The 23,494-nt window shown below is 36.5% G+C and overlaps 1 protein-coding gene, 1 long non-coding RNA gene and 1 other non-coding gene across 3 annotated transcripts; 1 reads left to right on the forward strand and 2 right to left on the reverse strand.

Moving 5' to 3' along the window:
* Positions 1 to 337: 337 nt before the first annotated feature.
* Positions 338 to 15,620, reverse strand: LOC103833909 (transcriptional regulator SUPERMAN). The gene is made up of 2 exons (XM_033275009.1): positions 8,384 to 15,620; positions 338 to 1,664 (listed from the first exon to the last, which is right to left on the reverse strand). Exon 1 carries the CDS (start codon positions 13,314 to 13,316, stop codon positions 12,696 to 12,698), a length of 621 nt encoding a protein of 206 aa, XP_033130900.1. The 5' UTR covers positions 13,317 to 15,620; the 3' UTR covers positions 338 to 1,664; positions 8,384 to 12,695.
* Positions 6,344 to 6,450, forward strand: LOC117129091. The gene has a single exon (XR_004452660.1). It is a non-coding gene; the product is annotated as a small nucleolar RNA R71 (small nucleolar RNA).
* A 4,499-nt stretch (positions 15,621 to 20,119) lies between the features above and the next one.
* On the reverse strand, positions 20,120 to 23,082 carry LOC117132397. Its single transcript, XR_004455974.1, has 2 exons — positions 20,539 to 23,082; positions 20,120 to 20,422 (listed from the first exon to the last, which is right to left on the reverse strand). It is a non-coding gene; the product is annotated as an uncharacterized LOC117132397 (long non-coding RNA).
* Between the last annotated feature and the right edge of the window lie 412 nt (positions 23,083 to 23,494).

Consider the following 23,494-nt stretch of genomic DNA (forward strand, 5'->3'; position numbering starts at 1 on the left):
GATATATGTATCTTAATTATTCGTACCAAGTTATCTTTGGCCCCCAAAATTTTAGAACTGACCCTGTCCAAGCTCTTTATTGCTTGAACCCTTCTCAACTATCTTTACAGACACTTTTTTTTTTAATTTTCTTTGTGGATTTACTTCCTGATTCTGCGATTGTAGCTTTATTCTACTTTGAGAAATCTTGTCATTGCTTTCTTCTGTCTTTGTGGTATGTATCATACATCCATAACATCTGCAATCTTTTTAGTCACTCTTAATTTGTGATCATGGACTCCTTGCCATGCTTTTGTTTTGCAATCGTGATGCTTCGCTTTTTTTTTGTTTCTTATGCCGCCGTAGTGGTTGAACTTTCTTTTGATGAATGTTGAGATTTTAGTATACTTTCTAGACAAGGTTTAGGCTGCTGTATGGCTGTTTTGTATATGAATTCTGAAAGAAGTTCCTTCTCTTGTTAAACATTTTCTTTCTCAAAGCTTAGTGAATAACAAGTTTTACTGACAAAAGCTTCAGTGATCTTGTTGTATTCTTGATCCTTTTTGTTGGGAAATAAAGCTTTCTATCCAGTCTTTACTAGATGCCCAACACTAGTAGATTTTCTGTGATATTTCGAACTAGAAATACATCACTTATGGTTCTCTCAGCCATGTTTGTTTCCACAGTGACGCTGCCTGTCTCAGTATACACAGTTTTGTCTCAGTTTTGTCTCCATTAGCAAGTTTCACTGGAGTAAAACACTGATTTCTCCAAATCTGAGAAAATCTCTTACTTTTTTTTGTAGTAGCAAAAAGCTTCATAATGAGTATCGCTTTTGTAGAAGTTGCACCATCTTTGATATCTTGGTTTATCATCAAAATCTTAGATTTTTTTTGTTTTGCGGCATGAATGATATATAATTGATTTGTAGGTACAATGGCTCTAAATCTCTAGCTGAAGATAAGACAATATGATCCATGGAATATATGAAGACCTTAGCACCAGGTGCGGTGGAGAAATCGAGCAAGAACAAGAAACTCATATGGACTTTGGTTGGATATGGGGACTAGAATCTGCAAATTTTAAGTCTTAATAGATTGCTTAGTCTTATCGTTTCTTTTTGTATTTAGATTTTGTAGTATGGAGATGATCCCCTTTTTTTAATCAACTTAAATTTTGATAAAAAGATAAATGGCCTCGGGCTCAAGTTGTTACAACATGAAAAAGACATGCCTGAGAGAGATTGTCTGCAACCTCATTCTCTTCTCTAGGAATGAAAGAGATACATCAAAAAGCAAAAACCGAGGATAAAGATTCAATGTCCGATAGAACTCCGTAGAGGCTCATCGGCTTTGAAACTGAATTTATAGCTCTGGTGAGCGATATAGAGTCTAAAGGAAGCCAGAATTTTGTGATGCCGATGTGTTAGAGCGTGGAAGAGTGCTTCCCTGACCGCTAACCCTTCAGCCATGAGGACGGCTGAGACCCGATTTTGGTATTGACAGCCATCTGATGTGATCAACGGAGGCGAGGAGTCGAAGATCCAGGTGAGACCCGCAGCTGAAGTTTTCTTCTTCCCATTTGCGTCAGTGTTGCATGTCACTGTACCGACTGGAATCAACTGAGGTCATACTGGGATCAGAGTATTCTTCGGTGTAGCTACGTGGGGATCTTGAGCATTCGTCCTGATATTACGTGTATACGCACACCAAATAACCTAATGTGCACACTACCACAATCGAATGGTATGTCGATGTAGCACTTTAGGATCGAATCCACAGAGACCAACTATTACACTTTATCTTTATGGGATCAATATCAAGCTAAAACAATATGGGGGTTTTAAAGTTGATTTCGTAACAAGCAAGTAAAAAGATTAATTAAAGATTTCAGATGATTAAAATGCTAGCCTAGGGTGGTTTGGTCGGGTGTTAAGCAAGTGTGAGCCAAACAATTATTCAAGTTTAATTAAGAGCAAGTCTAGAACTCGGATCACTCAAGTAGAACAGCCCACTGTCGTGGAACTGCCCCCTATGCTGATCGATCTTGACACCTAAACTCTCGTTTGGATCAAGATGCGACAGCAAGCAATAGAGATCAAGTCCGATAGGTTCACCAAACACCCTAATATCTACTTTCGCTGATTAGGGATGCTAGGCTCATTCATAACAGATCTAGCAACCTATTACACGGTTAATGAACAGGTTAAACCTAGGATCTAACATTAAGCGGCCAGATTAATGCAAGCATTAAGAACAGTTATGAATGAAGACAATCAATGGTTTCACTTATCTATGTTTAACTCACGGATCTAACACCCGAACACCCTAGACTAAGCAAGTTGACTACTCAGCCATAACAAGAGGAAACACAGAGATCAATTCTGAATAAGACTTCATGTAAATAAAAGAGATAGAAAGAGGGTTCAGGATAATCTTCTCTATAGTGAGAGAGATGGAGCCTTCTCCCTTTACAATCCAAAAGCACAAAAGTCTCCAATGGTTTTCTTCTGTCTAGAATAGCGTAGAATAATAAAGAGAAACATAAAATATGATATATCAAAGCCACAGGCGGCTGGGAGAGAAAATAGGGATAATTAGGGCAAATCCCGTAATGATTGTAGTTTCCTTAAAAATCTCTGCCGTTGGAACACTCACTCGGAACAATCACTCGGGTTGCTCCGCTATCCGGAATAGTCATCAAGACTGTTCTGCGTGAAAACCACCAAATTGCATTGTTTTCTGCCTCTTTTGTTCCAGCTGGTCCATCTCGCATCCAATGCAACTCCAGACCTGTAATGACTCGAAAGGGACTAGGAAGACTCGATAAAGACTTGAAAACCAATTGAAAAACATATATACAAGATGTATAAAACACCATATATCAATTCCCCCAGACTTAGATCCTTGTTTGTCCTCAAACAATGTCAAGTATCAAGAACATGGAGAAAGGTTTGAAAGTGTGGGAACTCTCCTATTCTCAGCAACCATACTTTAGCCACGAATCTCTAAACCATACAAGTAGTAACACTAGGACAACACACCCTTACTGGAACCCCACTGACTGCTGTTAAAAAATCGGCTCCATACTCTTCATCTCAAACCTGAAAAAGCAACACTATCGAGACAGAACTCCCTACATTCATTTAAGAGTAGCGTGAGCTTCTCATCACAGGCATCATTCAGGGTAGACAGTCTAGGTGTGGAACAGGCTATTTAATGGTGGAGTTAAAAGTGTTTAGGGGCTACCATTTCATTGAAGAGGATGCAGGATATCACACAAAATGGCAAGAGAGGATAGATCCATTGATGTCCACAGCCTCTACTCGTTTTTGCTCTATCTGGTACGAATGTTCTGATGACGGAACAGGCAACTGATTGTTCTGCTTTCCACTTTCCTCTACACACTCTTCAATACTTGGTACCAACTTCTTGCTCAACCTTTCCAGTGGCTCCATGTTTCTTTTCTTTCTTCCCCTTCTCCATCACATTAATCTCGTTTTTTTTTTTTTTTTTTTAGACTGATATGGTGATGTGACGAAGAAGGAGGTAATACATGATCGTTCTGAGTGCCACTGGTGGTTCTGATTTCGCGACCTTTCTGATTCTCCACCCCTGCTCTTGTGCAGTTCATTGGTTATGTAGCGGTTGCTCTCTTAATCTGCTTGTTCTCCCTTCTGACATAATTTTTGCAGCAGTAACGAGTAGGAGGCTGCGTTGATCCTTTCCTCTCCGACCTTTTTGCACATATCTGCACATATGACACTGAAAAACAAATGCATGAAGGTGGAATAAAGGCTAAGGTGCAGGGTGGGAACTAGTTAAAGATGAGCTAGCCACTCAGGATCAGCAAGATGGATAAAAAGGATAAGAAGTCCTGAGTGTGTTCTCGTTTTCCTGATCTAATGCCCATAACAAGAAGAATTTCAGTTAAGATTAGGTGCAAGTAAGGTGGAGTTAAGTCTACCCAGTGTAACCTGATCGGCTGAGAACTTCTGGAGAATCAAGTGAGATATATCAGGGTGTTCCAGATCCACATGTGTGTCTTTCGCCACTGCTAAGGTCACTGAATAAGATAACTAAAGCACGAGGTGGTCAGTGATCAACACATAATAAGGTCCTAATTCCCACAAAATTTTGACTGACTCATTAAAAGCTGACTCAAATTGACCCAAAAGAAAAACAAAAGAAAGAAACGAGTTAGTAAACGACGAAAACCCTCCCCCAGACTTACTTCACAACGTCCCTGGTGTGAAAATAAATCAGAGAGAAGGAGAAAACAAGAATAATTTTTTTTTTTTTTGGGTCGAGATACTTACCTGGCGCGGAGCAGCCTGACAGAGCAAGACGCGGTTGCTCCGGTAAAGGATGCTCTGGAATAAGAGCAGCCAGCTGCTTGCTCCAGTCAAGGGTCTCAGATTTTCTGATTTATGTCCTGAGACTCAACAAACTAAAAACAAAAATAAGTAAAAAGAAAATCCTAATGTTAATGACACTTACCAGTGGGTTGCCTCCCACCAAGCGCTTGGTTTAAGTCTCTAGCTTGACTTGGTGACTGGGATCAGTCGGGTTGAGCAGGAGGGCTTGTTCCAAAACAAGCTCCACAATCAGACATGTTCAGCTCCAGAACTCTGCTCAACAACCCTTTCACAGCAGCTTTCCCTTTCTCCTTCAGCTCATGTGTGAGAATAGCTCTGACTTTAGAGAAAGGTTTAGAGGTACCCTTGCACTTTACCTCATACTCAATGGAGTTCTCATCACACTTGAGAGGTATCAAAGTCATTGTAGGATCTCCCTTGATCCTTTTCTTCTGGACTTTCCGTTTCACCCTTGAATTCCCTTTGAATTTAGTAGGATCAGTGCTAGGATCTTCATCAGAGAACAGCCTGCTCTCACCCTTATCACCATGCTCCTTCTCTGGAACAACCTTCAGCTTTTCTACATCAAACACTGAGATGCGAGAGGCGTGTGATGAGGAAGATCTGGTGGGTACAGCCTTGTAGAAAACTTTCTTGTTGATGTTGGAGAAGCAGACTCTCTTGTTGGGCATATCGATGGTTGCTCCAACAGTAGCCATGAATGTCCTTCCAAATATCAAAGGCATCTCATGATCCTTGTTTATCTCAACAACTTGAAAATCAGCAGGAACAATGCATTCTCCTACTTTAACATGAAGGCTGCGGATGGTTCCATATGGGACTGCTCTGGAAGAGTTTGCAAAGGTCAGGGTCAGCTGAGAACGCTCAACATCAGCAATAGCCAAATCGTCTACAATAGCCTTTGAGACGAGATTCACACAAGAACCAGAGTCACAAAGAGCATCCTTGAAGGTTGTTCCTGCGATGGAACATGGGAAAACAAACTTTCCAGGATCATCAACCTTAGGCAATACCTTCAGTGCTGGTGTAGACAGTGCTTTGGTATAGAGGACCTTGATCTCCTCTTGAGTCTCTCTACAGTTTTTAAAGAACTTGAACAATGGACGAATCTGCAGAGCATCTTCAAATGCAAGTTCTTTAGGAAGCCTTCTCACCATCTTGTTAAAACCTATCAGCTGCTCTTCACTAATGGGATCCATCAGATGTCTAGGTGGAATTGGATAGGGAACTTTGGGAACATAGACTCGAGATGGTGGAGTCTCAGCAGGTTCGCTAGGAGCAATCACTCCAGAGCTAGCAGACTGCTCTGTGTTCTCTTCTGCGACTAGAATAGTCTCAGCAAACGGCTGCTCTACTGCATTACAGTGCTCAGTCCTAGGATTTTTATCAGTTCTTCCAGGGAGCGTCTCTTGTTGCCTCTTGACACTCTCAGCTGTTTGAGCAAGCTGAACATCGATCTTTCTCATATGGATCGCAAGATTGTCATACTTGTTATTCAGCTCAGTGAACATGTTGCCCATCCAGGTGTCAATTTCTGTGGTTACCTGATTCAACACCTTGGCCTGAACCTGCTGACCCTGCAACAGCTGTTGCATCATCATACCCAGACCTTGCAGCTCATCTGGTTGACTGTTCTCGTTAGCTGGAACAGCTTGCTGATTGCTCTGCGGTTGTCGCTTGTTCTGGTTCTGAAAATGCCTGGCCGTAGCTTGCTCCATGCTGAAGACGTGCCCTTGGTTGTTTTTCAGTAGCTGATCAACCTTGGCAGTCAGCTCATCTATTTTCTGGGTGTCAGAACTGTTCCCTTTCATGGAGCAATCACTCTCCTCTTTCTTATTAGCTGAGCTAGCAGCCATGTTCTCAATCAGCTTAAACGCTCCATCAGTGGTTTGAGTCATGAAGTCTCCATTGCTGGCAGAGTTTAGAGCACCTTGGTATTTCCAGTCCACTCCATCATAGAAAATGTCCAGGAGGTAATCATCATCAAATCCATGGTGAGGACATTCTCTGCGATAGTCATTGAAGCGCTCCCATGTGTCGCAGAAAGGCTCATCAGTGAGCTGTCTGAAGGAGGTGATCTTGTTTCTCAATGCAGCTGTTCTCGCCTTAGAGTAGAAATGGCTGAGGAACGCTGATCGAACCTGTTCCCATGAAGTGAGAGAGCCGGTAGGGAGAGAGTTCAACCACCGTGCAGCTTTTCCATCAAGAGAGAATGGGAATAACATGCACGTGATGTAGTCTGGTGGAACACCATTCACGCGAGTGAAACTGCAGACTTTTTCGAAGCTCTCAATATGCTCCATTGGAATTTCTGTGGAGAGACCAGAGAACATTTTTCTCTGTACTAGACCGATCAAAGCAGGCTTGATCTCGAAGTCCTGCCTGGTGCAGAGTGGAGGAACAATGGCAGAGCGCGTAGTAGGGATGTTACGCGGAAGGTTTCTCTGCCCGATTGGAACAGTTTGCGCCTGTTGTTCCTGCTGCGCGAGAGCAGCCTGTTCAGCAGCATCCTGCTGAGCTTGGATGGTCTGCTGCATTTGTTGCATCTGCTGCTGCATGAGTGCCATAGCCGCAGCGAGATCATCCTGATTGGCGTGATCACCCATAGTGGTGTCAGTTTGCCTTGGATGTTGACGATTTGTTCTTTCTAACCTTGCTAGCTCCTGGTTGGTAAATGTAACTAACTCTCCTTGTGCGTTTCTCCGAGTATGTCTACTGGTCATGCACCTGGAACATTAGCTGCAACAAAAAGGATAAGGCAAGTTAGAGGTCTCAGACTAAATAAATAACCGAAAAATAAAGGTAAAAAGATGGTCCCCGGCAACGGCGCCAATTTGATATTACGTGTATACGCACACCAAATAACCTAATGTGCACACTACCACAATCGAATGGTATGTCGATGTAGCACTTTAGGATCGAATCCACAGAGACTAACTATTACACTTTATCTTTATGGGATTAATATCAAGCTAAAACAATATGGGGGTTTTAAAGTTGATTTCGTAACAAGCAAGTAAAAAGATTAATTAAAGATTTCAGATGATTAAAATGCTACCCTAGGGTGGTTTGGTCGGGTGTTAAGCAAGTGTGAGCCAAACAATTATTCAAGTTTAATTAAGAGCAAGTCTAGAACTCGGATCACTCAAGTAGAACAGCCCACTGTCGTGGAACTGCCCCCTATGCTGATCGATCTTGACACCTAAACTCTCGTTTGGATCAAGATGCGACAGCAAGCAATAGAGATCAAGTCCGATAGGTTCACCAAACACCATAATATCTACTTTCGCTGATTAGAGATGCTAGGCTCATTCATAACAGATCTAGCAACCTATTACACGGTTAATGAACAGGTTAAACCTAGGATCTAACATTAAGCGGCCAGATTAATGCAAGCATTAAGAACAGTTATGAATGAAGACAATCAATGGTTTCACTTATCTATGTTTAACTCACAGATCTAACACCCGAACACCCTAGACTAAGCAAGTTGACTACTCAGCCATAACAAGAGGAAACACAGAGATCAATTCTGAATAAGACTTCATGTAAATAAAAGAGATAGAAAGAGGGTTCAGGATAATCTTCTCTATGGTGAGAGAGATGGAGCCTTCTCCCTTTACAATCCAAAAGCACAAAAGTCTCCAATGGTTTTCTTCTGTCTAGAATAGCGTAGAATAATAAAGAGAAACATAAAATATGATATATCAAAGCCACAGGCGGCTGGGAGAGAAAATATGGATAATTAGGGCAAATCCCGTAATGATTGTAGTTTCCTTAAAAATCTCTGCCGCTGGAACACTCACTTGGAACAATCACTCGGGTTGCTCCGCTATCCGGAATCGTCATCAAGACTGTTCTGCGTGAAAACCACCAAATTACATTGTTTTCTGCCTCTTTTGTTCCAGCTGGTACATCTCCCATCCAATGCAACTCCAGACCTGTAATGACTCGAAAGAGACTAGGAAGACTCGATAAAGACTTGAAAACCAATTGAAAAGCATATATACAAGATGTATAAAACACCATATATCACGTCCTATCGCAACAGCCAGGGTCTTTGTAGCAGTGGTTTGTACCAATGCAGGACGCGCTTTACAAAATTGTTCGTTTCTGGTAAACCATAAGTTCCAACACACCCACGGGAAGAGGTCTCCTGGAATACCACATGGCGGTAGGCAGATCCAGGAAGATGTGTCTACAACAGCTGAAGTGAAGGAGGAAAACATGTCTGGATTGAATTCAGAAGTCAGGGGGATCAAACTCCAAACCTGTTTGGCGAAGGAACAGTGGAAAAGGATTTTCTCAGTTGTTTCAGTCAGAACACAATGTCCGCAAGTGGTGTTCTGCGGCATCCCTCTCTTCCGAAGGTTATCTCCCGTGGGCAGTGCGCCTTGAATTGCTTTCCATAGAAATAGTTGCAGTTTTGGAGCGGTGGAGATCAACCATACTGATATATACCAATTGAAGGAGTCTCGGTAGTAATCCGCTGTCTAGATCAGGCTCCTGGGTCGCAATAGGAGAGGCATATCCTGATTCCGCCGAGTAAATATCAGTTACTGGATACCAGATGTAAGAATCTCTTGCCCCTGTCTTACTTGGCTTTAGCGCAAGAATATCATCAGAAAAGTCTTGCAACGTTTTGTTAATCATCTCCTTGTTCCAATTGCAAGTTTCTCGATTGATTAAATCCGATACATATAGATCACTTTCATCTTCCTTGAGGGGTCCAAAAGGAATTACAAGAGAGGAGGTGGAGATCCAGAATCAGACCATACCTTGACTTCTGTTCCTTCTCCTATGGAGATGATCCCTTTGAAGGTTGAAACGGACATAATTTGGTGGAAAGATTTTGTAATGTTGTTATGTGTTAAGCTTAGAACAAACCAAAACAAATACTTCTCAGATTTTAAGGCTCAATTGAAAACCCAAACTAAATTTAAATGTTGGCCAGAGAAAACTAGAGAATATGATACGTTAGGTCATTCTACAGAAAATTACCCAATAAACTTTTAAACTTCCAAATCTTTTACGAAGATCAAGTCTGAGGAATTTCTAAGGGTTTAAGAAAATGCCGTTAATCAATTAATTCAATAACATTTACAAAGCCTAAAATGGTGTGGTGTTTTTGAAAGAAAAGCTTAAGTTTTAGAATCTGAAATGTTTTCTGGATAATTGTGTCATAAATTTTAAAAAGAAGCTGTGCAAAATATCCAAATAAATCCGGAAAATTATTATAGTTACCGGATCATATAATAATTTTATTAAATATTTAGCCGGAAAATGCTAATGCAATAGAAAAGTTTTATATGAAATAGAAAATTATTATAGTTGCCTATGCAATTCATCGCCTAAAAATGGAAGAAAGAAGTCAAAGAACCAATTATTGTGTGACACCACTTGTAGATCTTCCTTGTCAACTTTTAATTTCTTAGAGAGATTGTTTATCTTCCAATATCCTGTTGGTAAGGTTACTGATATATCTAGCAGAAAAATATGACTAAAATATAAGTCATCGTTACACCGGAAAACAGTTGACATATATGTGACTATTCACATAAGCAAGAGTGTTTGATGAACAAATATATAATCATATTAGCCGGACTTGTAACTTCCTATAAAATTATCATATTTTGTTACAAATATTACTGGTGTTGTTTATATTATTACACATATGTGCCCATGTCTCTCTCAACTTTCACAAAATAACAACAAATTAAAGATTTTTTTTTTTTGGTAGGAAAACAACAAATTAAAGATTAGCTTTTCCTTTGCGTATATGTCTTTACAAATTTCTCTGTGTTTTCATTTTCTTATGACGTCATCAAAGGCATTCAATGTGATGCCTGAACCTCACTTGCAACCCTAATGTATACCCCTTTTCGGCTCTTCTTTTGTATCTGCTTATTTATATACGTGAATGAATAAATGTCACACTATAGTATGGTGTACACTTTATTGTAAATCATGAATTTTTTTTTTACGGAATTGACTGCCCCTTATAAAGCTTCATTTTTACGCCCCTTATAAAGCTTTATATAATCCATACACAATGTGGCCAGTGGTGATGTCAAGATCTCTTCATATAATGTATGCCAATGTGGCCAGTGGTGATGTCAAGATCTCTTCATATAATGTATGCATATGTGCACGTTCAGTATTAAATTCTTAAAAATATTGCATAAATAACATATAACCAAAATAAAAAAGCGTGAAAATAACTAGCAATATAAGACGAGTCCAATTAGTTGAACTGAAGAATTTTAATGGGAATCGCATATAATGAATAAAAAGGATCAGTGCGAATACATATGAGTGGGCAGTGCTTGAGTAGGTTAAAAAAAGTGTAGATGCAAGTGTTAAATGCCTTTCAAGAAAACTAAATTTTTTTGGGGGGGGGGGGATTTGTACTGTTTAAGTATGTGTAACGCTTGGAACTGACCAAAACATAACTTACTAAAAAAGGAAAGGCCATCATGCCATTCCACACCCAGACATTGCCGGGAACATGCAAACCCTCAGGTTTTGGGGAACTCCAAACTTCCAGCATATATACCCTCTTGTCCAAATCCAACTATAGTGAGATACATACGCATGCCTTGCGTATAACCTATATATACATGGTAATTATATGTTATATCATTCAAGAGATTTGAACATCTAGTTTTGTATGACTTTTTCGTACGTGTTCGTGTTGACTCTTTCGAACCAAAGAAAAAAGTATTAAGGAAATATTAATGAGATCGAGTAATCATGACATGTTTACAGTTTTTGCACTCATGGAACTGAAATATGCTTTGGGACTTGTTATCCAGTAATGATTTGTTACCCTCAGTGCAATGATTCAGTCAAAAAAAACTATTATCGTACAGTTAGTCAGGAATCAAGATCACACGCAAACACAGTTTACATTCTATTTCTTATCTTTTTTGCTTAAACATTATATTTCTTTGTCAAACATAGATTCGATTTAAACCATTCAAGTTTGAAAGATATATCATCAATAAAAGGTAAAAAATTAACCAAAATAATATGAGGGTTTTTTTATATTATAAAACTACATTTTGTGCGTTTATTGCAACTTGGTTATATTGTAAATGAACGTGAAACCCAAAAATTCATTTAAGTTCTAGCGCAACTTTGAATTGAAATTAACAAATATAATTTTATTAATTTCTTAAATACCTACCTTTTTCAATCTGAATTGAAATATTAACATGTAAAACTATTATATTGTGTTTGCCTGGTAAAATGTATATTCGGATTGTAAAGGTAGGTATTTAAGGACTCCATATATGTATATATATACTCCATATATTATTGTGTTTACATGTATATACAGTTTAATAAAACATGTATTTATATCCATAGTAGCTAAAGCACACAATAAGTTAATGTCACACGTGAAATTTCATAACCATCAAATAAGAACAAAGAAGATTGGAACCCTAATTGCAAGAAGCACTCCAAAATGAACAATTATATTTTATATGTGTTCCACGAAATTAACCACAGTAGCCCATGCCGGGTAATTGTTATCTAAAAGGTATATTAGAAGTGTTAGTTCGAAGGACGATGTCCAATTTGCTTGAGGATTTGATCAGGAGACACCATAACGTTCATGCTTACGGTTTTCAAATTAATAAATGTTCCAAAGTAGAAGTGACATGTTTGCATTTTTCCATATTTTCTTGTCTAGGGTTTGACCTTCAAGTGACTCTACCTTACTAACTATGAAAGATTAAGAAAAACTTCAGTTAAAAAAAAGGATTAAGGAATGACATCCACCCCCCCCCCCCCCCCAAAAAAAAAAAACAACTTTTGGCTAAAACAATACTCTTCTCATAAATATTTGATCTAATATAACTTTCTAATTGTTTTATTGTTGAAAGTGTGCAATTTATAAGTATAACATCGATATATATATGGGTTGAACTGATTAAAAGTCATATAGGGATGCGTTACAAATAATAAAGTATGATGTAAACTTGCATAAAACATCATTATTTATAAAACACCAAACTAACACATCAATTAACAAGAATCGGAAAGTGTATATCATAAAGAAGATCTAATAAGAGGAAATGATCACTTATAAGGCAATTTTATCCATTGTCATATATAAAACAGTAGTAAGCATATATAAGAGATCTAACGCAAGCTTACATATAGGTTATACTATAGTCATATTACAGTAATATAAAAGTTCTGCTAATTCGAACGCCAAGATAGTTTATGTAGACGGAACTAATTAACTTTAGAAAAGCAACATCTCTTCTAGAGTGATCTAGTATGTTGACTTAGAATCATTTATGGATAAAGTTATACGTTTTACCATCTAAGCAAAACCCAAACGGAGCTCTAGATCTAGATCTTGCTCTGACTCGTTGATCACACCAATCTCGAGGTCCAAGCTGATGATTTCTTCATTTTTCAAGAACCTGCGAGCATCATTCTTGCCCAAACTTTTGGCTTCCGCAGCCTCCAAAACAAGAGATGGCTTCATAGTCTCACAAGTGTTTTCTGGTAGATGTTTAGACTTGGGGCTCAAGGAACGGGCCAAACATGGCCCATAACCAGGTGAGGAAGGAGGCGAAAGGGTTGGGAATAGGGTTAGAGGAGGAGGAGGAGGAGGAGGAGGAGGAGAGGTAGCCATGGAAGGGTAAGAGTAATTAGGGTTAGGGTAAGGAGGAGAAGGTGTTGAAGATGATGATGAAGACTGTTGTAATCTGAGTCTGGCTCTGTCTCTTCTGTGAACATTCATGTGGCCACCAAGTGCTTGAGCCGATCTGAATTCCCTTTTGCAGAAGCTGCAAGTATAGGATCTTGGTGGCCATGAAAACCCTAGAAGATACTCATGATCCTGTTGGTAATTATCATAATCCCCATAGCTCCATGGTGAAATTCTTGAACGACCATAGAAGTTGTTCCTCCACTCTATGTTGTTTGATCTTTCCATATCTGAGTTCTTCCTTGTTGGCTAATTGATTAGATCACAAAGTGCAAAAGCTAATTAAGGGAGTACTAGCAGTGATTTGTGGCACATCAGTTTATAAAAGCAAAGTGTTTGTAAGATCTGAAAAGATGAACTCACTTTTCCCCCTGGGAAAAACCGAATATCTATGTATGTCTGACTCTTGAGAGAGAAGCAGACAGATAGAGAGAGAGGGAGATAAATGTGTGTGATGATAGGAGTGGGGCTCTTTGGTGTTAAGACTGTGAAAGAGACTGATTATTGGACGCATTATCAAAGCCACATCATAAAAATTAATAAAGAAATTTGAGTGTGTGTGTGGAGGAGGGGGGGAAGCGAGCTTCTCCATGATTTGATTTATGGAGGTGATACAAGTTCATTAGTCACATCTAAATTATACGTTACTTCCGTTAAATGAATGTTTTAAGTTTCGTACGTGGAAATCAACGATAAATTTTTGTCGTAAAATCATTATTGATTTTTATGCCATGCAAATAATATTTATTAGTTATTATTATAGTTACTATATTAAAAAATACAACTACAGTTTTGACAGGATCTAAAACTAAAAGATAGAGTAGCAAAGTAAATTTGCATGAAGGAAAACAAAGTTAAAAATACGAGTTTGAACAGCAAAAGCTCGTAACAATACATAAATAAGACTCCCTATAGAATCATGTATTGTAGGACTCTAACTAATTTTGTCACTAGGAAAAAGAAAACCCGTTGTAAGAAACTTCAACGCATACATATTTTTCGAAAAAGGCGAACAAAAGAAATAATAGAGGGGATGGGGAAAAGACGTAGAAATGAGTGATAGGATTTAACTTTGCGATACACTATAAAAATTGAATTCATTTTGTAATCATGTTTTAAAACCAAACTCTATAAAATCATATAAATTACCTAATGACTCAACTACATGTATACATCAAGTATAGGATTTTTGGTATGGACGAAACATGATGAAATCACACATGATCAGACTCGTAACTCCAGTGACTTATTTGCAACAAATAAACAGGAAGAAAAATATCTGAAATTTCATAGGAAAATAACAAAAAAAACTATTTGAATAGAGATTGAAGTATTTGAAACATGAACAGCAGTGAGAAAACACTGTTTATTAACCATAGTTTTCTCTATAAAGTAGCAAATGTTTGATTAAAAGCTAGAGGAAAGAGTGATGGGTGAATATGTGAGAGATGGGAAGTGTATAAATAAGGAAAACCTCGGCGAGCAAAGGACACATTATATCAAAAGCTTTATACCAAAAATGGAAAAGTGGATGTTCCTTTCTCCCAAGTTTACTTTATTTTTTGTATAAATTATCATCTTTACATCCTCCCTAAAGCTTTTCTCGTGAGCGATGTATTGACATTTGTTTGTTAGCAAATCTAAGAAAACGACGCACGTTATTATTGGACTTAGATCGTTATGCCTTTCCTCCAACTTTTTATTTAATGTTATATGCATACATTGTCTCTTTCTTTTGTTATACATAGTTAATCTATTGCCATGAGTCCTGGATCAATTCCTTTCAACATGTGTTGTGTTTGCTCAAATTGCAACCCCTCACCTGACGTTTGATTCCATTGTTAGTTATTGTAAATATCGATGTTTACTTTTTCAGTAGTTTAGTTAATATAAGTGGAAGTGTGGAACATTCATCTATTGGTGGGAAATTAAATGTTTGAACTGTATATTCTTTTTCAGTTTTTGGTTCCTTAAATAATAGAGGAATATGTGAAGTAAGTAAAAATTTAAGGACATAACGAAATTTGAGACGAACATGGGAGGTTGAATTGGGTCAATGATTCCCACTGATTCAATTTGTTTCTAATATCCAACCCGGGTCATCCCAAATCTCATGTCTAATATTAGTTTCTTAAATTTTATAGTACCATATTCTCTTATCGTAAACTCGTATGAAAATTTTATCACTGATTTTTATTCGGGATTTTACGTTTTAATTGCAGTATAATCTAAAGAAAATCCTTAAAATTCTATTTGTGACTCAACATGTGTATTTTTTCGAATGCTCCCACATACTTTACATTGAGTAGACACACTACTTAGTGACGTTATGGTGAAAATTTTAAGCATATGAGAACTTTGGATTTGGACCTACCTAAAGATTGGACCTTAGGGTCGGAGTATTTAAATCTTCATCTGCATGTAATTCAATGAGAATTCGGCCAAAAAAAATCTCAACTTTACACGAATTGCTAAAACAAACATGAACTTTGGGGCTCGCCAAAAAAACACCAAACTTTTATTGACTTTAAAATTAATTAACAATGTTTTCGCTGACTTGCCAATTTAGCACGCCGTCAACAAATTTAACAGAAATATTTGACGTCGTTTATTGTTGATGTTAAGTAAAACGACGTCGTTTTCAAATGAGATGAAACGACGTCGTTTTACACGATTTGAAATTAAAAATATGTAAACCACTGGATTCAAACCCAGGTTGGTTGGTCAAATGGGAAGGTATTTTACCACTGGGCTACTGGCACTTTCAATGTAGTTACTAACATGTTTACTTTTATTTGGTACATATTAAATATAAAAAATTCTCTAAAAACTTAATAAGATCTTTAAAATTCCAAAAAATTAAAAAATAAAGAAGATTTTTATAAAATTAATTTAGAAATTAAAATTTAAAATAAGATTTTATTTTTCTTTCTAAAAAATTAAAACGAACTTTAAATTCCAAAAAATTGAAAAAATTAAAGAAATTTTTTATAACATAAATTTTGAAATTAAAATTGAAAATAAAATTTTATTTTTCTTAAAAATAAAAAATTATTTTTCTTTAAAAAAAAATAAAAAAATCTTCCAAAAACTTCATAAAATTAATTTTGAATTAAAATTAAATATTTGTTTTTCTTTAAAAAATCAAAAAAATTCCAAAATTTTCATTTTTTTTAAAAAAATCCAAATTTTTAAAAACTATAATAAAATGCAAAAAATTAAAGTTAGAATTATCAACTTTTTATGTGTGTATAATTAATTTCAACTTTTAGCAAATGTATTAAAAAAATTGAAAATTTTGGAAGATTTTTTATTTTTTTGAAAAGAAAAAATAAAATTTTATTTTCTATTTTAATTTCAAAATTAATTTTATAAAAAATTTCTTTATTTTTTCAATTTTTTGGAATTTTAAAGATCTTCTTAAGTTTTTAGAAAATTTTGGAAGAGTTTTTATTTTTTAAAAAGAAAAATAAAATCTTATTTTTAATTTTAATTTCTAAATTAATTTTATAAAAATCTTCTTTATTTTTTTACATTGAAAGTGCCAGTAGCCCAGTGGTAAAATACCTTCCCATTTAACCAACCAATTTGGGTTCGAATCCAGGGGTTTACATATTTTTAATTTCAAATCGTGTAAAACGACGTCGTTTCATCTCATTTGAAAACGACGTCGTTTCACTTAACGTCAACAATAAACGACGTCAGATATTTCTGTTAAATTTGTTGACGGCGTGCTAAATTGGCAAGTCAGCGAAAACATTGTTAATTAATTCTAAAGTCAATGAAAGTTTGGTGTTTTTTTTGGTCAGCCCCAAAGTTCATGTTTGTTTTGGCAATTCGTGTAAAGTTGAGGTTTTTTTGGCCGAATTCCCGTAATTCAATTATCAAGTCAACCTAAATTTGAAGTCGTTCATAAATTAAAACTTAGGATTGTTGATATGTACGACTGATTTCTACCATACACAGTGAATTTGCGTTCATGTCACTTTAATCCGAAAACAATATTTTTACTGCCATATGGTTTGAAATATAGATTAAGCTCGTAAATTTGAGGGTAAGAACTAGAGGTTCAATCTTGTAAAATCGGACGCTGTCTATATATGTCTGAACTCTGAACCCTTAAGATAAAATGGATCTACAAGTGGGAATGGTTTCAAGCCACAAGCCACAGTGCAAATACTTTGGAGGAATCGTACAATCACAAAGCTCGAACATTCACCAACCAGGAAAGTCTCATTTAATACACATCCAACTGCTTCATATATATCCACCCAATATAAACATATTTCACAATTGTCGAAACAGAAGAAATTGTCTAACCATCTCGCTTCGTTCTTTCACTCATCTCGTTGAAAGCCAACCTTTGTTACATGTTGCCACATTTCAGTATTTCACCGATTTAGAAAATTAAGATATTTGGTTCAAAAAATATATTAAAATATAGTTTTAATAAAAAGGAGAAAATGATCCTACTCAGAAACTATCTTTCCAAAAAGTAATTTTTATCGTCGATATATTCATGCTACTTAAGACAAAATAAATATATGACCCGCTAAATTGTAAACCAAATTCATAAATCTGACCTCCTTGGAAAAGTGCCTTGATTAGTTATTCAGAGAAGAGTATCGAATGAATAAACTCTTAATAATATATCATATTGATATAGAGCGATTAGACACAAAAGTTTCACGGAATTAACCAATGGATTTCTTAAGGTCCTCAGCCTTAAATTAAATAAATTTATGGTTATTTTCTTAACGTCTTTATACAGTTTCTTTTGTCAACATCCTTATTTGCACAAAACAACAAACATCCGACTACTCAAATGTTCGTCTGCTTCTCACAGTGTCCCACAACTCAAGTATTCTATATCAGTAATTCACATGTGTATTCTGTTTGAAAGAGAGTGTAGGTGTGAGATTATAGTTTATTATGTCAATGAAAGACATATTACATAAGATAACTGAAGCTAACCAAAATTAAACAAATGGAATAACTTAGATCATAACAGAATTAAAATAAATTTTAGTAATCTAAAAGAATTTGTCACCAGTCTTTTTTTTTTGTAACTGTGTCACCAGTCTTCTTGAAAAGGAAAAAAAAAAAGGATTTCTGAAAATAAATAAAAATGCATGTCTATTTTTAATTTTCATGACTTTTTTGCCAGTTTCAAATTTTGAGAAAAGTCACTCCACAATTTTAAAAAGTTCAGCAAAAAAGGTTCCCGTTGATTTCCTAATTTTATAATTATTTTAAATTTATAGAAATCTAAAATGATCTGATACCTGGTGAATGAAGTGAAAAAGAGGGGAAATGTTAGGACAGAGAGAGTGGAATTAGACAAAAGATTCTGCCAAAATTAGAAGAAGATATCTCTCATCATAGAAATGACACATCCAACGGCTGAAAGAGAAAGTCTAACAAGTCTAGTGGCCTCTCTCTCTCTCTTTTCTTTTATATTAAACTTTTGTATTTTTTTACCATATGTGAATAAAGGGCCTCGACTTACTTATAGCTTACTTGATCGAAGTTGCAGAGTTTACTCGCAGTAGTTCCCGCCCTTTATTGTTAATTGCATTAGCCCCTCCCTACGTTTTTCTACATCATCACTAATTTTCTAAATGCTTTATGAAAAGACCCTTTTTATTGTTTATTTTTATTTCAAAGTGAAAGTGTCTTTCATTATTTGTGAAGGTTTCGTTTTATCCTTTTCCCACATATTGTTTGGCTTTCATGGTTAAGATTGCAATTGGCTGTCACGGTTTACGTCAAGGTTATTTTTAATTTTATTGTTCATACTCTTTTGTCTTTCTTATTAGGTTCGGCTGAAACCAGAAGACTTCAAATAGAACTATAGAAATTAGAAGACCGTACCAGCAAATAATGGTCGAATGGAACCGAATAGAGCTTACACGAATAATCGAGTAACAAAGAAAAAAAAAGAATAATCGAGTAACAAGCTTGGTTCCATAACCAAAACAGAAGGAAAAAAATATTCAGATATATGCATAGAATACTCTTAATTCTCGGATATCTGGACTATTACTGAGGGATTTTGTATTTTATAGATCTTAAACAAGTTACTAAATAAAACCAGATCTTTATAAATGAAGAGAACCGAATCTCCCTTTTTGACATTATATCTTCATGTTTGCTTTTTGTAAAACTTTTTGATAATCTAGAAGTTCATAGTATTTCTAAGAAACTATTAGCATTTGTCTAGCAACTAAGAGCATCTCCAATGGTGGTAACACCATTGGAGTCCTTAGCATTATTTAACTATTTTTTTTTTTTGAATAGTTAAGGACCCTAATCAAAATTCTATCTCCAATGGTGTTCTCCAATTTGGAGTTCTTAGGAATAAAACACAACTCTTGAATTTTTTGAATCTTGTCTCAGGAGTGATGTGTGCTCATTGTGTAGCTGCTGACATTGGTGAGACAAGTGTAATAGAGACTTGTTGATTGCTATGAGCGTAAGAAGCTAACACTTTTTCACCTTTTGATTCATAATGCTTTGATTTGTTCATTCAGCATTAGTCGTAGTCCGAGTTTTGAACATGAATTTAATATTTTTATGTTTCTCATTTATTCAAATCGCATCAACACATGTAGGTGTTCCCCATAGATGCATAATGCTTTGATTTGTTCATTCAGCATTAGTCGTAGTCCGAGTTTTGGTAATAAGTCTTCTAAAGTTGATGTATTGATCGTATGTCTCCGCAGGTACGCAGAGTCCAGCTGGTGCATGGATGAGCTTGTGAATATAAAGAAACGTGCAGAGAAAGGAAAGCTCGAAGTCATTCCCATCTTTTACAAGGTTAGGGCAAAAGATGTGAGAGCACAAACATGCAAGTTTGGTGACAAATTTTGGGCGCTAGCAAAGGTTTCTAGTGGAGATCAGATCAAGAAGTGGAAGGATGCACTAGAATGTATCTCCAATAAGATGGGTTTGTCCTTGAGAGACAAAAGCAATATTGGTTGGCTAAGGACACTCGCATAGTTCTGAGGGTAGTGTTCCTCAAGTCCATGAGAGCAGGACACAAGAGTTGCACATATATATAAGAAAAATATTTTTCCATATTCAATATTTTTTTTGTCTTTCTCTTCATACACAGATAAAATCAAAATTAAGGAATCTAATCCTAGAATCATGGGAAAGGAGTCTAATTCCAACTTCCTATGTTAAGAAAAACATACTAGTTTAAGAACCTGAAGTCTTACATTTGGAGATTGAAGTTTGGTTCAGGTATCATCATCATCTTCATGATTCTCATTAGAAGTAGAACCTTCCCACCAAGAAACAGGGCCCAAACCATCATCATCTAAAGTCCCCTGCCCATTTCACAAGTGGAATAGCTTCAGTAGGAGAAATTAGGAGGCTTTATACAACTAGTTTTGTTATTTATATGCTAATACAAGTAAGATAGCTTCAGAGAATGAGAACTTACAGTGACCACCATAGGAGCAAAAGGCTTTGCATCATCTCCTCGCTCAGTTGGAACAGGTGGTGCTCGAGACGTCGGAGTCTGAATCAACGTCTGCCTCGTATGAGGAACAGCGAGAGAGATAATCTGAGTCGCACATTGTGATTGTGAAACTCTGTTTTCTTTCGATGGAGAGAAAGTGAAGATAGGAAGAGGGTGAAGAGGTGCTTATAATAGTAGTTGAACTTTGTTTACTCCACTGATCCTATGTACTGAATAGACACGCAAAGCCCAATTGAACGTCACCTTCCAATCCAATAGCCTTGGAGATACATTCCAAAGAGAACAAGCAATTCAACAAGCAATCGAATACTATTCAATCCCAAATCAAAAACAAAAATCCTCTCTGAAAGATTACCTGAATCCCGAGGGATCGGAGATCAGAGACGGCGGCGTCGAAGACTTGTTTCCTGCGTCCCATGATGGCGACGGAAGCTCCATGTTTGCCGAACTGAGAAGAGATCTCGAAACCGATTCCAGATCCGCCTCCGGTGATGAGAGCTACCTTACCTTTGAAGACGTCAGGCTTGAACGGAGATTCCACGTCAACAAGGATCGACTGATTTTAATCCTTAATTACGGATTCCTCCTTAGCTTATTTAAGTATAATATTATTATTTTAATTGTAATTGCTTAGGAATATGTGTTAAGGATTCCTTATAATTCCGCGTTGCGGATGGTCTAAAGAAACTGGAATAATTAAGGACAAATAATAGTGGAGAGTGGGATGGGGAAAAGAAGTAGAATGAGTCATACGATTGAACTTTACCGAACACTAAAAACAATTCTTTGTAAATCATATTTCTGAATAAAGTTATTTTTCTTTTGTTGAAAAAAGGTATGACCTGCGCAACTTCTTCATTCATGCTGGTTTCGTTAACCCTTCTTGCGGATGCATTTTTATTTGTCTTCTGTGCAAGTTATCTTCTTTATGTATATAGTAATATCATCTCTGTAGATAATATCATCATCACGAACAATAAAATAATACAATTATTCGGTTCATCAAGGTTCTTGCCAACATATTTTCTCTCAAGGATTTTGGTGCACTTTTGTATATTCTTGGAATGGAAGCTACTCCCAACTCATTGGGGCTTTTCCTCACACAAATCAAGTGGAAAAAATGGGCAAATGCAATGCCCGTCTCAATGCCGATATGCTCAACTGAGCATATCATAGCCACGCCAGGAGTTGTACTCTTAGTCTTGTTCAACCGTACTCTTAGTACATAAGCCTGAAGGATGCTACTCTATAAGTCAAAAGGATTGCCTTCTTACTCTCTGAATTTCATATACCGATCTCAACAACACGACAATGTAGGAGCAACATATTATAAGTGCTAACCCAGTGTTTCACTCTCGTATGAGCACTTGATTACCATTTTGTTCGAGAACTTTTTCAAGCAAAACAACTACGAGTGTCTCACATCAGCTCTGTTGATCAACTTGATGACGCTTTCACTAAGCCTCTTCTGCAATCCCGGTTCATAACTTAACGATAAAGATTGGACTGACTGAAAAACGTTCATTTTGGGGTGCATGTTGGATATACATATATATAATTACAGATAATGATCTAGTGTTAAAGATAATCATTCGTGTAGATTTATGGTTGTCTTGAGTTATAGGATGTTTTCTAAAGATCTCTTGTAATGCATATGAATACTTCTTTGCAGACAAGAAGAACAAATATTTGTGTGTTTGAACACTAACAACATCTTACACATTCTGAGAAGAAATAGTCTAAGTTCTACGGAGACTCATCTTGGAGTAGGCAAAAGGAAAAGCACCAAGCAGGTCACTTGACTTGTAAACTTAGGTCAGTTCTTCTGAATTATGTTCCAGGTTTAGCTCAATTTCAACAAGGTTTTCTCCCTGTAGGACGCAAAAGGAAAGAACATGACGAGAAATTGTGACACTAATCTATCCAATTGTCTGTTTTCCTTGTGTTTATTTAGGAACATTCACATCCTTTTTGGTTCTATAAATCTACAACTATTTTTAGATTCACTATTTGATCACAACATTTAGCATATATATTAATTAAGTTGTGCTAGTGGAGTCCGTGTTGTATCAACATTTTATATTTTAAAAACATGTTTTATAATATACGAGTATTAGTATACATATGACAGTGAACGACTTTGTTGTTGTTATTGTGTTGAGATATGAAAGCTTTTATCATTAGTTGGTTTCTTTGAAGAAATTGAGGTAGCAATTGCCCTGTTCGTTTCTTCAACGCTGACTCCAGCGGTAGCGTCAGAAATTTAAACCGTAATGACAGCAACCCACAGCATCGGTGAAGCACGATCAACTGACTTTCCAGTCGCTGCGGCAACTAATAGCGAATGAAAGGAACGCGGAATAAATCAGCGTCTAATTCTGTGCGTCTCCTACACTGTATCAGCGACTGATTTAGGTTTTCTGCGTCTCCGGAATTGTTATTTCGTCTCCGTTACAGGCAATTTTTTTGTCGCTGCCGCTGGAAGTGGCGACTATGAAACGAACAGAGCTAATGTAGTAAAAATCCGCAGGTTTAAGTTTTGAACTCGTGATAAGCCACAATAAATTTACCGGTAGACTAAGTAAAGAGATATCTTTACATAGGACGGAAACGGAATACATGTTTTCTCAAAAGAAAGTATGTTTGAGAAGCGCTCAATGGCCAAACATATGGCAACACATTGTACATGCTGACTATGTTATGAAACCGATTATAGAAGAGGTCATAGCCAAGATATGGAACAAAGAACCCCCTTATGATTCAGTATTAGGTTTAGTCGTTTAATAGAGAAATACCCTCCGTATAAAGCGTCAAATGCTCACAAAGTGTTTATAGAGTTTCTCTTTTGCGTTAAAACTAGGTCCCTCTTCATACAGTTCGTTAAGCAGAAAGAATATTATGGTAACTTGTATAGCAC

Source organism: Brassica rapa, chromosome A01, assembly GCF_000309985.2.
Source record: "Brassica rapa cultivar Chiifu-401-42 chromosome A01, CAAS_Brap_v3.01, whole genome shotgun sequence".
Lineage (NCBI taxonomy): Eukaryota > Viridiplantae > Streptophyta > Magnoliopsida > Brassicales > Brassicaceae > Brassica > Brassica rapa.

Excerpts from the sequence above, each read along its gene's own strand:
- LOC103833909 (XM_033275009.1), bottom strand. The coding sequence starts at position 13,316 with ATGGAAAGATCAAACAACATAGAGTGGAGGAACAACTTCTATGGTCGT.